Here is a 17,689-nt window from a genome sequence, read left to right on the forward strand (position 1 = left end):
TTCCTACAGAATGTCACTCCAACTAAGGGCTTGTGTGTTAAACCCCTGTCATTAATGCTGTAGCTGGACGTACTGCCCTAGGACAAAGCAGGATGGTACAAGAGTCAGTTGTTAATAAAACAGCAAACAAGCAGAAGACTGCTCTGAAATATTTGTTGCAAACATCAAAGACTTCAGTATATTAGCCGACATATTTAGACGGGAAAACAACTATAACATCCTTCTGGATAAACTGCATTGTCTACAACAGATAGAATATGGTTACAGGAGACAAAGGAAACACCATTCCCACCACAAAATAAGTTAACCCTTACCTAATTTCCAGCGTCCCATGTAGTATAACTGTGTACTCAGCAACAAAGTCGCAACAACATGGATAATGGAGAAGACAATCCAGAACACAAGGTTATCTTTTCCAAACACCTGTGGATAGAATCATACTTAATAGTCAATGTTTGTTTTAATCAGCAAGGAAAGTAATGTTTCAATTTTTGTGCTACAAAACATTTTATATTTCCATTTTAAAGCCAGGAGGTAGAAGTAGTGAAGTACTGAATGAAACAAATGATTTTATGAATTAGTATTTTTTTTGCCAGGACACCAAAGAGAATCCCATCTGACGCATGTTCCTTTTCTGATCTACTGCAAATCACCATCTTCTATTTTTAGAATCTACATTATCTTCATCACTCTGAATCACAAAACCATACTGGCTTCTGTTCCATGACACAGAATAGCAGAGGAACAACTGCTACCACCCTCCCAAGCAAACATACTTCTGCCACACTTTTACTCTGTACTAGAGGGATGACTTTTCAGGATAGCCTTCCTTCAACTAGTACACATCAAGGAGGTAGTTTTGTAGAATGTGGCATTAATCCTTTACCCATTATATGAGGATGGGTTCAATGAACAATTTTGTGGGTGCTCAGTTACCTTTGAGTAACCTCCATCACATACAATGAAGTAATAATCTCAGCAACATCACGATTCATAAGAATTGAGCCTAAAGATATGAATAATCAACATTGGGAAGTGAAAAAAAGTACAGTTTTGTACCTACCATAAATGTAGATGTCCGATAGATATGCAACTGCAGTCATAACATATGGGTTGTCCTGCCTCAGGCAGCCCTCGGTCGGCCGGATTCCAAAGTCTGGGTCCGACGTCGGCTGATGTCGCATTTCTCTCAGACGTCAGAGCGGCTGGAGTATATAAGCATCAGCCGACGCCATTTTCTTCAGTGTTTCTTGCCCTAGATGCCAGGTGCCCTCCAAGGAAGGCTGTAATCAAATTGGAAGACAAAAACAGGATCCCAAACAAATAAGTAAGCAATAAACAGATACACCATAACAGATATCCCCATCTAAGAGGAAAAGGGATAGGAGTGGACCCAAGGCATAGAGGGGTATGGAGGGAGGGAAAATCCGACTGCAGTTGCATATCTATCGGACATCTACATTTATGGTAGGTACAAAACTGTACTATGTCCTTCAAGAATGCAACTGCAGTCATAACATATGGGTAGAATACCATAGCTTAGCTGGGGGAGGAGGAATGCTCTAGGAAAGAGATGGTGTGGCAATCAAACCCTGCAGGACTGCCGAAGCAAAGCCTGCTCTGGATCTGGAGTATAGAGGGAGATTGTAGTGTTTGGAGAATGTATGCACAGAGCTCCATGTAGCAGCTTCTAGAATGTCCTTTGTAGGCACCCCTCTTAAGAATGCTGTAGAGGCGGCTGTAGCTCTGGTGGAGTGTGGTCTGACATTGGCTGGAACAATCTTCCTATGGAAGGAATAACAAAATCTGATGCAATGTCCAATCCATTTTGAAATAGTCTGTTTTGAAATTGCTTTTCCTTGTACTCCAGGGGCGTAAGCTACAAAAAGTTGATCAGACTTCCTACTGGTCTTGGTTCTTTCCAGGTAGTAGCGAAGTTGTCTGTGAATGTCCAAGGTATGTAACAGTCTTTCCCCTTTGTTTTCAGGATTGGGGAAGAAAGCAGGCAGATGAATAGCTTGATTTAAAGAAACCCTAGATACCACCTTTGGCATAAAAGTAGGGTTTTGCTTTTCCTTGTACTCCAGGGGCGTAAGCTACAAAAAGTTGATCAGACTTCCTACTGGTCTTGGTTCTTTCCAGGTAGTAGCGAAGTTGTCTGTGAATGTCCAAGGTATGTAACAGTCTTTCCCCTTTGTTTTCAGGATTGGGGAAGAAAGCAGGCAGATGAATAGCTTGATTTAAAGAAACCCTAGATACCACCTTTGGCATAAAAGTAGGGTTGGATCTTAAGGAGACCCTGTCTCGGTGAAAGATTATGAACGGTGGTATTGCCATTAGGGCCTGTAGTTCCAAAACCCTTCTTGCTGAGGTAATTGCCAACAGGAAAGCTGTCTTCCATGAGAGAAATTGTAAGTCCACTGAAGCTGCTGGCTCAAACGGAGGTAGAGTCAGTTTTTCTAGGACAAAGTTGAGGTCCCAAGCTGGCACTGGAGCCTTTCTTGGTGGCTTAATGTTCTTGATTCCCCTAAGGAATTGCCTTAGCAAAGGATGTGAGAACACAGGTGGATCAGTGTTATATCTAGCTGAAATAGCTGAAGCATGTATCTTGATGGAAGAATATGAGAGTCCATTCTGAAGCATATCTGCCAAATATTCCAGGATGAGTGGGATGTTCAATAGTGATGCATCATGTCCCTTGCTGGTATTCCAAATTCTGAATCTCTTCCATTTTGCTAAGTAAACCTTTCTGGTGGATGGTCCTCGAGCTTCTGTTAATATCCGTTGAACTTCCTTGGAGAGAGATAGATTGAGGTTATTCATGGGATCTCCCAGGCTGTCAGCTGCAGTGTCTGAAGGTTTGGATGCACTGTTTTGAAGTTGTGCTGAGTCAAAAGCAGGGGCCATTGGGGAAGGGCCCACTTCTAGTTGTGACATATGCTCTGTAGTAGTGGGTACCAGTGTTGTATTGGCCAGTCTGGAGCTATTAGGATCCCCTTGGGTCTCTCTGCTTTGATCTTTAGTAATACTGTGGTCATCAGTGGCAGAGGTGGAAATGCATAGATTTTTAGGAAGTTCTAGTTGAATGAAAGAGCATCTATTTTCCAAGCTTGTGGATGGTATGTCCTTGAACAGAATTTTTGCAGATGATGGTTGAGGTGAGAGGCAAATAGGTCTACTTCTGGCCTGCCCCATGTCGAGGTGAGTTGTGTGAAGATCTTTGGGTGTAACCTCCATTCGTGAGGATCTATGAAATTCCTGCTTAGGCTGTCTGCCAGCACATTGTCTTTGCCTGGAACAAACTGGGATTGTAACTGTATGTTCAGGCTCAGTGATTTTTTCCCAAAGATTCATTGTCAGTCTGCAAAGGGGGTAGGAATGGGTGCCCCCTTGCTTGTTTATATACCACATCACAGTGGTGTTGTCTGTCCGTATCAGTAAATGGCCTTGCTGAAGTTGTTGTCGAAAGGCCTCGATGGCATGCATTACTGCCAGCATTTCCTTTTGGTTTATATGCAGATGTGTTTCCTTTGGAGACCATTGTCCTTGTATACATCTGCCTTCCATGTGTGCCCCCCATCCAATGTTTGAGGCATCTGTGGTCATGGTCTGTGTTATTTGAGGCTTTTTGAATGACATACCTGTGTTTGCCTGGCTTACCGAGGCCCACCATAGGAATTCCTTTTGTAGGCATGGAATGAGCGGTATGTTTGTCTCTAAGTTGTTGTTGTGCTGAGACCATAGGCTTTTTAAGTACCATTGAAGCTTTCTCATGTGTAGTCTTGCTAATGGAACCAGGAGAATGCAGGATGCCATGTAACCCAGGGCCTGTAGGAATCTCCTTGCAGTCATCTGGGTGAGTTTTGCCAAACCTTTGAAATAATGAGTTAACTTCTCTTGCTTGTCTTCTGTCAGGTAAGCCATTTGAGAGGCTGTGTCTAGATTGGCTCCTAAGAAGGTTATTTGCTGGGATGGTTGAAGTCTTGACTTTTGGAAGTTGACTGTGTATCCCAGAGCCTGAAGTAATTGTATGACATAGTTCAAGTTTTTTGTCAACATCAGTTTGTCGTCCGCTTGTATAAGGCAGTCGTCCAGGTGCGGGTAAATTTGGATCCCCTGGAGCCTGCAATGAGCAATTACTGAAGCCAGGCATTTTGTGAATACTCTGGGCAGTAGATAAGCCAAATGGCAATGCTGAGAATTGATAATGCTCTGGCCCTGCAAGAAATCTGAGGTATCTTCTGCAGCTGTGTCTGATAGGGACATGCAGGTATGCCTCCTTGAGGTCCAGAGTAATCAGCCAAGACCCCTTGCCCAGCATGGGAAGGAGTTGCTGTAGAGTCAGCATTTTGAACTTTGGTACTATGAGAAAAGTGTTTAATGCGGACAAATCCAGTATTGGTGTCCATTGAGTTTCTTTTCTTGGAACAAGGAACAGTCTTGAGTAAAACCCCTGGCCTTGTTCTTGTTGTGGTACTCTTTCTATTGCTTTTATCTGAGCAATCAGAGAAATTTGCTTGATAGCCTCTGCCCTCTGGTTTTGTGGTAGGTTTGGCATGCCCTGTTTTCTTGGTAAGGTATGAAAATGGAACCTGTAACCTTGGTCTATAATGTCCAAAATCCATTTGTCTTTTGTCAATCTGTGCCAATTGTCTGAAAACAGAGATAATTTTCCGCCCAAGGGTGCTTCTATTTGCTCCTTGGTTGGCGGACGTAGAGGAAAGTCACTGAGATTGTGTCTGAGGGGCGGGGGAGACCCCTGTGTCACTTCTTTGGTTTGCTGGCTGCCATTGTCATCCCCTGTAAGGACCTCTGTATTGTCCTCTTCCTCGGCCACGCCTGTTTTTACCCCTTTGAAAATTTTCAGGATTAGGAAAGGACCAGTTTTTTGAAGGCCAATTCCTGCTGAATCTGGGGGGCTGAACCTGGAGGAAATCTTTGACCGTCTGAACTGATTTTGCTTTTTCCTCAATGGACTTTAACACATCTTTAGCATTAGCACCAAAAAGCTTGTTCTTTTCCAAGGGTGCATCCAGAAGTTTTGCCTTAACATGATCTGGTAGAGGTTGTTCTTTCAACCATGCATGTCTGCGAATGACTGCCCCTGTCATAGCTGCCCTACATGAAGCTTCCAATGCATCATATCCACACTGCAGAAAGTGATTGCTGACTTGCTGAGAATTATGTACAGCTTCCTGCAAAGACTTCCTGTCTAAAGGGTCAGGAGAGGCCAATGTTTTCTGTATCATCTAACAAGAATCCTGATATTGTAACATATGAAAGAGGCAATTCAAAGCTCTCATAGATAAAGTGGTGGAAGTGTAAACCTTTTTCCCCCATCTCTCTAATGACCTATCTTCCCTGTTGGAAGGCAAGGGATTTTTAGAGGTGGAAGCTGAAACACCTTTAGGTCCCTGAGAAATGGTTTCTAAATCAACAGTATGGGCCCTGAATAAATGGGAATGTGTTTCTGGGACCCTGTAATATCTGTCTGGCTTGGCTGGAGCAGGAGGAAGAGAATCAGGGGTAACACTGGAGTCAGAATATAGATCATCCAAAACATCAAGCACAGGAGGAATAGCTAAGGGCCTGTGCTGGGGCTTTTTAAGGAAGGTTCGAAGGCGCTTTCTGGAATCAGAATATTCCTGGCCTTGCCACTTGAAATGTTCCCTCATGGTATGCAGAACTTCCCCAAAGGAAATATCCTCAGGAGGGGAGGCCGAGGGGATGGAATCCTCTGCATCCGAGTCCTCATAGGTCTGAAAGAGCTCTTCCTGGCCATCGGAGTGGACAGAGTCCTCAGAATCTTCATCTGAAGGGATAGGTTCAGAGGGTTCAACCCGGGGCCTCTTATCAAGAGGAGGCTGGGATCCTCTCTCAGGATGGGCCTGTGAACCTCTAATCATGGTAATTAAGTCTGCGGCCATAGACATGATTTGTGTCTCAGGAGTAGGCTGAGGTAAGGCTTTAGCCGTGAGGCTTAGTCTTGCTGGCTGCCTTAGCCCGAGTGTAGGCCTTAATAGACATGGCCATAGGAGGCCTGGCAGCTCCACGTGCAGGAGTGACCTTATCTACAGAAATGGTCTCGGGCATTTCCTCGGTTTCAGTATCTGGAGGAAAATCTATAACTGGCGTCGGAGTGGTACCTGGTATCGGAGTCATCGGTATTGCGGTGTCTTCGGTTCGGAGCGGTGGAATAACCGTCTCAGGGGGAACCGGAGCACTCGCAGTAGGTTTTGGCGTGGAGTCGGTGGTAGACGCGGGCCGAGGATGTTGGTCCCGGTCTTTTCGTTTCTTGGGAGTTTGCGATGTCGGAAGTTCCGACGGCATTGTATACGCAAATTTTTCACTGAAAAAGTCTTCAGCGAACTCCGCACGGCGCCTGAGAGTGCGCTTATTGAAGCAAGCACAGGCGACACAGGCCGAGACGTCGTGGTCTGGGCCAAGGCAAGGAAGACAGTAAGAGTGGAAATCCTTATGAGGTATTTGTTTACCACAAGACAGACAATTATTAACTTTTTCAGTAATTTCTGACATAGGCTGAGGCAAGAAAAGGTCCCCAACGGGGTAGTTAGCTTTTTTGATGACTTCGGATTCGAAGAATACAGGAGCTGACCGACCGGCACTTGCGAACTGCTTCTGCTTCGGGCACCGCGCGGCAAGAAAGACTGAAGAAAATGGCGTCGGCTGATGCTTATATACTCCAGCCACTCTGACATCGGAGAGAAATGCGACATCAGCCGACGTCGGACCCAGACTTTGGAATCCGGCCGACCGAGGGCTGCCTGAGGCAGGACAACCCATATGTTATGACTGCAGTTGCATTCTTGAAGGACATCTAAAAAATATTTTGATAGGTCAAACACTTTTCTAAAACAACACCTTGGTTAAAATTGTTTTCATAAAATAAATGCAGTGAAATAAATGGCGCATATAGTACATTCTGATTACAATAACAAACATTTAGTAAGTAGAGCAGTGTGCGTTTTACTGTTAGCTAATGGTCTTTCTGATTGTGAAGGCACCTGGATTTACCTCAGGCTTCAACCATCTGAAAATAACTCAAAATGCATCTCTCTCAGACATCAAATATGTAAGCAGCTATGAACCACAGCAAATCAGAAATTTTGGTGTGCTACTTGTGATCTACATGTACAGCTTTCCTGGATCCTTATGGGCCTTGATTCTTCCTCTGTATCTGGCATTTGCGATTGTCCATACCCCTTGCTTGCACCCAGAAGCTTGCTGCTGAAAAATGCATGTTACCTGACTTCCAACATCAAGATTTCCCTTAAAGTTTGGCACATTCGTTTGTGAAGGTCCTCAAATTACTCCTCTTCACCACTGAGGAAAGAATAAGTACACTGAGTTAAGAGACGTTACAACCACTCCAAAAACCTAAATGCTCATTACACAGTAGTACTGGGGCTCAGGCAGAATGGCTTTAGCCCCACTCCCCTTTCTCCCCTCAGCCTTCTGTAACCCCAGGTACTGGGGTATGAAAAACACAGCGACTTAAATGAAGAGAATTACCTTTCCCCACTCCTCTTACTTGTGCCATCAAGCCGCCTCTCACACCTGATGACATAAGTTCTGGCAACTAGTACAGTTAAGAAAAAAGTTATTACCTATCATAATGTTCCATGTTGGTTGTCTTCTTCTCGCCTTCTTTCTTGCTGGTTGGCTTCGGAGCCGATCCTCGGCTCCGACACGGCCATCTTCAAAAGCCCGAGAGCTGCTTACTGGCTCGAGGCCCCCCTATATCCCATGATGCCTGGCGCTAGATACCCAGATCTCGTTTGGTAAATCTAAATGCATACATAATAATAAAGGAATCCTATCCTAGAATGCATAAATCCTACTAGAGAGACTACTAGTCAGGAAGAAATAGCCAGAGAAGACTCAGCCAGTGAAAAATCAAGAACTCCTCTTCTCGGTCCACTAGGATAGAGGGATGGAGGGTGGAACGCAAGAAAGAAGGCGAGAAGAAGACAACTAACATGGAACTTTATGGTAGGTACGCAACTTCTTTATGTTGTCTATCTCGCCTTCATTCTTGCTGGTTGGGACAGCGTCCCTAGCACCTAAAATCCCAGGTGGCTCATCGGAAAAGACTCTTCAGAACAGTGGAACCAAAATCAGCTCTGCTCCTGGAAACCAAATCCAACTTGTAATGCGAAATGAAGGTATGTCGGTTGGCCCATGTAGCTGCAGCACAAATAGATTCCATGGGCAACCTAGCCTGAAAGGCTACTGAAGTAGCTAAAGCTCTGGTGGAGTGACGTTTTGGTTTAACTGGCAATTCTTTATTTCTGAGTTGATATATGCATGTGATGATAGAAGTCAACCACCTGGATAAGGTTACCTTGGAGACCGGAAGACCTTGTTTACCTACTGCATAAGAGAGGAAAAGTTGATCTGATTTTCTAATGTCTTTGGTTCTATGCAAATAAAAGCGTAGCTGCCTGTGAACATCTAACTGATGCAACTTATATTCCGCCCTGTTGGAGTGGTTAGGGAAAAACACAGGAAGGTCTATGGACTGATTCAAGTTACTCTCTGAAGAGACCTTAGGAAGAAAGGACAGATTAGTCCTAAGAGCAACCCTGTCATTGTGGAACACAAGGTATGGGGGATGGATAGAAAGAGCCTGTAGTTCTTAAACTCTTCTGGCTGAAGTAATAGCTACCAGAAAAAGGGTTTTCCAAGATAAGAATTTCAATGAACAAGAAGCTGCAGGTTCAAAAGAGGGCAAACTTAGAGAAGCTAAAATCAAATTTAGATCCCACGGTGGTGGAGGATCTCTCACTGGGGGCCTGAGTAGAGTGGTTCCTTTCAGAAAGGCTTTACACAGCTTATGAGACATGATATTGTTTTCCGACAGGCCATTGTGAAAATTTGAAATTGCAGCTAACTGAACTCTAATTGTAGCGGAAGCGGACCCAGCATGGAAGAGTTCCGCAAGAAATTCCAAAATGCAGTGTACAGGGGCTGAAAAGGGATCTATACCTTTTGCCTCTGCCCAAGAAGAAAAACGTTTCCACTTACTAGCGCAAGTTTTTCTGGTCGTAGACTTGTGTGATGACAAAAGGATTTTGCGCACAGAGGGGGAGATATCTGCAAGCCTGGCTAAAGTTGGAAGTGGAGCAACCAAGCCGTGAGCTGGAGAGAGTGTAGGGATTGGTGCAGCCCGCCCGACTGATGAATCAGGAGGTCTGGAACTAGGTCCAGAGTCCAAGGCTGTTCAAGAAGATAGCGATGCAGGAACGGGAACCATATTTGTCGAGGCCAGTAAGGAGCAATGAGGATCATTTTGCAACCCAATACGGTAGCTTTCTGAATTAGCTTCGGGATGAGGGGAAAAGTAGGGAATGCATAAAGAAGTCCCTGAGGCCAATCGTGGACTAGAGCGTCTCTGGGGGAATGCCCAGTAAGTGGAAGGAGAGAGAAGAAATTGCTGCACTTGCTGTTGAAGGGAGTTGCAAGGTTGGCCCCATTTGTGGAAGACTTGGTCCGCAACTACCTGGTTCAGAGACCACTCATGAGGAATGACAACTGCTCTGCTCATTCTGTCTGCTATGACGTTGGACCTCCCAGGGATGGATGTGCGTTGCAATCTGAAACCGTTGGGAAGAGATTGCCCACTGCCAGAGTCTGAGTGCTTCTCGCATAGGGGTTAGGACCTGGTTCCGCCCTGCTTGTTGATGTACCACACTACAGACATATTGTCCGTTTGAATTGCAATGGTCCCGGAAGGAAGAGAGTCCTGAAGAGCCTGCAACGCTAAGAGCACGGCCCTCATCTCCAAGACATTTATGTGCAGATGGTACTCTTGAGGTTGCCAGGTGCCTTGGACTGTTCTGCCCTGATAATGCCCCCCCACCCGATCAGGGAGGCGTCCATGGTCACAGTAGCCACTGGAGTTCTTGCATGCTTTAGTGATCATAATCATGGAAGACATGGGAAGTTGCTGGAAGGACCATTGGGTGAAAAGAAGCCACTGGAGAATCCTCATGTGAAAAGGAGCTAGAGGGAGAAGTACGATCACTGCTGCCATGAGACCCAGAGTTTGAAGGACAAACCTGGCTTGAATTCTTTTGCATGATAATAAAATCTTCACATGCTGATGAATCACTAACACCCTGTCTGGTGGGAGGCTAGCTAACATGTCTTTGGTATTTAAATTTGCGCCTATAAAGGTGATAGATTGACAGGGTGACAATGCAGACTTTTCAAAATTTATTGTGATACCTAGCCTGGAGCAAGTGTCTATAGTGCAATCTCTGGCTCGCAGAAGGTGATGTCTGGTGGTAGCAGTGAGGAGCCAGTTGTCGAGATATGGAAACACCTGGAATCCTTGCCGTCTCAGGTGAGCGGTAACTACTGCCATACATTTGGTAAACACCCTGGGGGCTGTGGTGAGACCAAAGGTTTCGCAAAGTTACATAGCTGCATCCAAGCATGCCTCCTTAGGGCCACACCTGTGGCTGCGGCTCTACTCGCACCATCGGCTGCATACGAAATGAGCCTCATGGAAGAGTTTACCACTGAATTAAGAGTCGCCAGCTGGGAGGCTGCCTTAGCCTGGGCCCCCTCAGCTGATGGATCTTGGAGGGCATCTCCAAGCTCTTTCAGGAGATCCCACTGAAGACGGGTAAAGTGGCATAGGTAATTCAGGGACCACATGGAAAAGGTCGCTGAAGAGAACATCCGCTTCCCATATCTGTCCATCGTCCTGGACTCCTTGTTAGGGGGATGGACAGATGAAGAAGTTTCAGCCAACTCCTTCTTTGTGGCCGCCGCTACCACCATGGCATCAACGGGGACCACCCTTGGTCAAGAACTGTTTGTCCTGTGGTGCAGTAATGAATTTGACAGGTCTTCTAGGGGTCGGTTCCACTGTATCTGGAACAGTCCACGCCTTCCGAGCCACGACAGACATCAGTGGGTCGAAAGGCGGAGACACCCAGGAGGTGGAAGGTCGGGATCCAAACGCGTCCAAGAATACCGACTCATTCTCGGAAGGGCTTAGGGTAGTCCAGTTCCCCCTCTGCCTAAACATCTCAAGGATGTCTGAAAAGGAGACATCTTCAGAGGGGGATCTTGGGGACCCTTCTGACTCCTATAAGTCGGTATCCCATGTGACAGACTCGGGGGAGTCAACATGCTTCCTCTTGCATTTCCTCTTGCGAGGTGGCTCCTCTGAATGATCAGGGGAGGCCTCAGAAGAGGAGGATACACCCAAAGGGGTGTCCTGGAGCACTGGATCCCCACGCTTGGGGTCTGGAAGAGGGGCAGAGGCTGATGCAGGCACCCTAGGGGGAGGAGCCGATGGGGTCGATCGTGGGACTGACTCAGGGGCCAGTACACTCCATCACCTCGAAGGCGTCCCTGCCCGGACATAGAGAGGGCTCCGGTTCTGAAGAAACTAGAACCCCTGCCTGCACCGAGAGGGACGGCTCCGAGGCAGTTGTAGGAGCTGAGCTCACCTGAGCCGAAGCCCCGAGGGGGAGAGCGAGGTCGGACAAGGGTCCGATGACACTCGGCCCTTCGGAGCCGACGAGGGAGTCTTGGCGCCCAGACCCTTCCAGGGAAGGTACCATGGAAGGGATCGGAGCCGACGACGGAACCAAAGGAGAGTGTATCGGAGCCGATGGTTCCATGACTCGAACCCCAACGAACTCCGGCTCCGAGCTCATAGGATGTCGGAGGAGGAATATCTACAGCTGCGGACGGAGCAGACTCCTGATGAGAGGGGCTGGACAACATTTTGGCTAGGGCCTGTGATTTTAGCCTACTGACCACTCTTTCCAAGTCATGGTCCGAAAGTCTAGAAGACCGAGAAGAGTGGGATGAGCGATGACTATGTTCCGATTGGAGCAGAGGCGACTTTGGAGCTGAATGTATCGACTCTAAAGGAGGAGACCTGGATCTTTTCCAACTCTCAGACAGCTCCAAAGAACGTGTCGGAGCCGACTGGGAGGGAGGGACATCGGTTCCAGCCGGAGCCGAGATGGATTGTATGGCTTCACCAGACAACGGCTCCGAACTGGGAGACGACGGTTTAGGTGGCCTGGAAGATTTCACGGGCTGAGCCTTCGCCGGTGAATCTTGGGGTTTAAGCAAACCCCTCAAGATCAATTTATTTTTGCGCTCCTGCAGGACTCTTGGACTGAAAAGCATGGCAGATCAAGCAAGAGTCCTGCAGGTGCACGGCGCCCAAACAATAAACACAAGAAGTGTGCCCATCTGTCAGAGACATCTTCTGACAGCATGAGTCACACTTCTTGAATCCAGACGGTTTAGGATCCTTGGACATCCTGGAGGAAAACCAAGGACAAAAACACACACAGAAAAGTTCAAGTAACGAAACACTAAAATTTAAACACTACAGTTACCACAACCAACTACAAGCACTACTACAACAAAAAACTATAGACAACTATCACTAAACACTAATATTGATAATAAAGGAAAAATATATATTTTTTTTTTGAGGAGGAGATAGAGGATAACATTTTTTTCTCTCTAACAAACAGAAAACCTTTCTGAGGTAAGGAAAGGGAGAGAAGGGGGGGGACTCTCTAACTTAAACGAGTTTCTTGTGGGAAAAGTAATCGGATCTAGAGAAAAACTGGCTACAATACAACAGTCTAACCTAACGACTAATTCTACACTGAAAACTACAGTTTTGACAAGAAAAATACAATAATAATAAAGTTTTATACAACCTGAGCCAGTAGAACAACTTCGCAGCAGAAGCGGCAAATGAGATCTGGGTATCTAGCGCCCGGCATCATGGGATACAGGGGGGTCTCAAGCCAGTAAGTAGCTCTCAAGCTTTTGAAGATGGCCGAGTCGGAGCCGAGGATCGGCTCCAAACCCAACCAGCAAGAATGAAGGTGAGATAGACAACTTACCATCAAACATTCATTGCCCTGAACTACCACATCACTTGTGAGTGCAAGATTTTTGCCTAAAACTACGTCACTGGAGAAGTTTCATAGCCATTGTTGATAGAATGGACTACTGAGGATAAAAAATAAATTATGTACTGTTACTATTATGCAAGAAGCCCAGAATATCCAAACACCAGATTTTATTTATTTTGTATTTTACATTTGTTTTCCAGGTAGTGTTTGACTTGGCCAGGAGCCCCTTTTCAGTGGAGACCCGCAAAGAAAAGCTCCAACATATAATTGACAGAAGAGCAGTTGAAAATACAGCAGAGTATAATATACATCATAGAGATGAATAGAAATACATAAGAGTTTGTAAAATGTGTAGCTAGCCTCCTTGTAATCAAAGAGTATTTCAACATGATAACAAGTAAAACATTTTAGCAACACACACGATAGCTGACATTTTTTTGTACACAGTAATTAAGTTAGAAGAAAAAATATAACTTGCTGCATCACAGGAGAGTTGGCATGTGTACGAAAGTTGGTCAAGTTATGGTTAAAAGACGTCAAGCTGGGTGTAGTTAGCTTGGTACTGTGCAGGACCGTAGCCAGTGATTAGTGAGGTCTTCGTTTAGAACTAGTTTGAATTTGTGGCTATTTGCATTTTTTAGGATGTGTTGGGGTATTAAATTCCAGGTTTTGGACATTTTATTAGAGTACAGGGAGTCACCATAGTAGTTATGGGATTTAGTTACCTTTAGAAGTAAGAAGATCTACAAAAAGATTAAGAAAGAAATTACAGGAAAGAAAAATAGATGCACAAGAAAAACTGTCAGAAGCTTCAAATAAAAATACGTGTTCATTAATACAACAGATTTATGAAAAACATTATACAAACCAAGAAACCTTGGGTCATTTGGAAAAAGAAGGGACTGAGGAAGTGCGAAAATATTAAGAACAAAATCTAGAGATTTTTGAAAGGTATAAAAAAGAAATATGGACATTGTAAAGAAAAATATGTGATATGGTGCAATATTTATGCAAAGGAGAAAGACAAATTAATCAATACAAAAAAAGCAGCTCCTAAGACATTCAAAGAGAAATACAGACAAAGGTATCCAGATAAGGAAAATTTCACAAAACAAATAAGATCACTAAGAGGTAAAGCAGAACCAAAGATTAGTAAAGTAGAAGTAAAAAAAAAAGAAGTTGAAGTTATAGAATACCTATGAAGTAAAGGATTTAGTCTTGAAAGTCTAATACAGGTTATATCACAGCATGATGGAACGAGTGCCCCAAGTAAGGAGGAGCAGGAGAGATCTGAAGAAGAAATATGAACATGGAAAAGAAAAACAGATTTAATATGGTGCAATACTTATGTAAAGGAGAATGCAAAACTAATCAATACACAAAGAGCAGCACCGAAGACATTTGAAGAGAAATATAGACAAAAGCATACAAACATGGAAAACTTCACAATACAAACAATAAGAAAACAAAGAGAAAAAGTAGAAAGGAGGATTTGTAATGGAGAAGTTAAAGAAATAGAAACTGAGATTATAGATTGCCTGCAAAGTGTAGAAAATGCAACTCTGATAACATCACAACAGGATAAAGAAATGGACCCCCAAATTAAGGAGAAACTATTGGAATGGGAAACATCTGATCAGTTGCCATATGAAGAAACTTTGGAGCCTTCCACAGGAAACCAGTACAAAAGGTAAGCTGGAGTTGCACAGCAAGGGAAGGAACAGGAAACTGTGGCAACTCTGAAACAGTCAATGCTGTGGAGTGACAGGCCAGTGAGTTCCCATATGAAAGAGCAATGGATGACACTGTATGACATTGAAGAGAATGCGGTCCAGGAAGATGCTCTGGAACTTTCTGTAGAATGCCCGCAGGAAACGGAGAACACAATGTGCCCTCAGTTTAAAAGAAAATGATCTTAAGAGTAGAGTTGATTGAATTAATAGAGATGGACAGACATATTAACATCAAAGAAACAGACTACAGAAAGTTAATAAAACCCAAAAAGGTAGAAGTTTGATAAAACATATAAACACAGTAATTAGAACTGTTCATAGAAATTATGTGCTATAACAAAAGTAAACAGGATATATTACTGTGCAGCTAAATTAATAAAGTGTTACCACAAAAACACAGGGCAGTAAGGGAAAGGAATGGGAGAAATCAAACACCATCATGGAAGTATCAAATAGAGAAAAAGTACAGTTTTGTACATACCATAAATGTAGATGTTCGAAGATCCACATTGCTGCAGTCCTAACACTTGGGTAGTCCGCTGTCCCTCGGTCGGCCCGAATATCAGAGTATAAAGGCTGACGTCGGTCAGGGCGCATTTGACTGACATCAGAACGTCAGGGTACAAATGCGCATGACCGACGTCATATCCTCAGTCTTTTCTTGCCCCAGATGTCAGAAGACCCTAAAGAAAAAGGTCCAAACCCATAGGCAACAGCTAAACAATCAACCAGCCTAACACCAAGAATATGTACAACATATACAATATATACAATAAACACAATATACCTCAGATGTATAACCCAACCCACACAACCACCTCAAACTACAGAGGGGAAGGAGGGAGGGTAAATTGGACTGCAGCAATGTGGATCTTAGAACATCTACATTTATGGTAGGTACAAAACTGTACTATGTTCTTCATCTCACATTGCTGCAGTCCTAACACTTGGGTAGAATCCCAAAGCAGAGGTAAGGGAGGATGGCTAAACTATAATGAAGCAGGAGCTGCCAGAATGCCCTGCAACACAGCAGTGGCAAACCCAGCCCTGGATTTAGAGTACAATGGAAGGTGGTAATGCCTAGAGAAGGTATGCACTGAACTCCAAGTGGCTGCCTCCAAAATATCCTTAGTTGCCACCCCCCAAAAAGCTGTTGAAGTGGCAGTAGCCCTAGTGGAATGAGGCCTAATCCCAGCTGGAATCTCCTTGCCATGATGAGAATAACAGAAAGCAATGCAAAATCCAATCCACTTAGAAATAGTTTGTTTTGACACGGGCTTGCCCTGAGAGCACAAAGCAAAAGAAACTAATAACTGCTGAGATTGTCTGAACCCTTTAGTTCTGTCCAAATAATATCGCAACTGCCTGTGTACATCTAAAGTGTGCAAAATCTTTTCCCCTTTATTTTGGGGATTTGCATAAAAAGTAGGCAAATGAATAGTTTGGTTTAAAGCCACACTAGAAACCACTTTAGGCATAAAGGAAGGATTGGTACGTAAAGATACCCTGTCCTTATGAAAAATTAAGAAAGGCTCAACTGCCATAAGGGCCTGCAATTCAGAAACCCTTCTTGCAGAGGTAATGGCCAACAAAAAGCAGTCTTCCATGACAAATATTTCAACTCAGCAGTCGCTGCAGGTTCAAAAGGTTGTAGAGTGAGTTTCTCCAACACAAAATTGAGATCCCAAGCAGGAGTAGGAGCTCTTCGTGGGGGTCTTAAATTCTTTGCCCCTCTAAGAAATTGCTTGAACAAAGGATGAGAAAACAATGGTGGGTCACAGTCATAGTGAGCTGAAATTGCTGCAGCATGAATCTTAATAGAAGAGAAGGACAAACCTTTGTCCAATAACTCAGTAAGATATTGAAGAGCCACACTTAAATTAGGCTCAGAAACATCCAAATCCTTAGCTGCACTCCAAAACAAAAATCTCTTCCATTTATCTGCGTACACTTTCCTTGTACTAGGCCTTCTAGCTTCCAAAATCACATTCAAAACTTGTTGTGGAAGTTGAGACCCTCTATGGTTTAAAACAGAATATGCCATGCTGTTAGGTGAAGAGAGTGAAGTTTGACATTGAGCAAATGGCTGTCCTCCTGGGACAACAGATGTGGAATCAAAGGCAAAGGCCATGGAGGCTTCCGTACTAGACTTCTCAGTAGTGGGTACCAGTGCTGCCGAGGCCAATCTGGTGCTATCAAAATCATCCTTGGCTTGTCCTGTCTGACCTTCAGAAGTACCTTTGAGAGGAGAGGCAGAGGTGGAAAGGCATACACATGAAGATTTGTCCAACTGAAAGAAAGAGCATCCACTTTCCAAACTGTGGGATGAAACCGCTTTGTGCAAAACTTTGGCAGCTGATGGTTTAGTGGAGAAGCGAACAGATCTATGTCTGGAGTTCCCCAGGACACTGTCAATTTCTGAAATACATGAAGATCCATTTTCCACTCGTGGGGATCCATGAATTGTCTGCTTAACACATCTGCTAAGGAGTTCTGTGCTCCTGGCAGAAACCTTGCCTGAAGATTGAGCTGTAAACTGAGAGCAGTCTCCCACAAAATCATTGCTTGCCTGCATAGAGGATAAGAATGCGTTCCCCCTTGCTTGTTGATGTACCACATGACAGTCGTGTTGTCTGTTAGAATCAACACCTGCCCTGGAAGAAGTAATTCCTTGAAAGTCATTAATGCAAACTGGACTGCTAACATCTTCTTCATGTTGATATGCAGATGTTGTAGTCTGGCAGGCCACTTGTCTTGTATCCACTTTCCATTCAGATGAGCTCCCCAAGCTTTGTCCGAGGCATCTGTCGTTAAAATCCGACTCGCCTCTGGCCGGGTCACAGAGAGTCCCTTGTTTAGGTGACATTCCTGAGCCCATCACAAAAATTCTTTTTGAATGCAAGGTATTATTTGAATGACAGTGTCCAGATCCTGGCAGTGCTGTGTCCATACATTTTTGAGATACCATTGTAGCTTCCTCATATGCAGTTTGCATTGGGAAGCACCAGAATACAAGATGCCATG

The 17,689-nt window shown here is 44.5% G+C and overlaps 1 protein-coding gene across 1 annotated transcript in view; it reads right to left on the reverse strand.

Moving 5' to 3' along the window:
- The window catches only part of SIDT2 (SID1 transmembrane family member 2), a 1,446,738-nt gene that overhangs the window by 341,958 nt on the left and 1,087,091 nt on the right, over positions 1-17,689 (reverse strand). Inside the window, exon 26 of the mRNA XM_044080965.1 lies at positions 315-423. Within this exon, the coding sequence (XP_043936900.1) occupies positions 315-423 (109 nt within the window). The remainder of the gene's footprint in view (positions 1-314; positions 424-17,689) is intronic.

Source organism: Protopterus annectens, chromosome 8.part0 (assembly GCF_019279795.1).
Source record: "Protopterus annectens isolate FY-2018-M chromosome 8.part0, PAN1.0, whole genome shotgun sequence".
NCBI classification, from domain to species: domain Eukaryota; kingdom Metazoa; phylum Chordata; order Ceratodontiformes; family Protopteridae; genus Protopterus; species Protopterus annectens.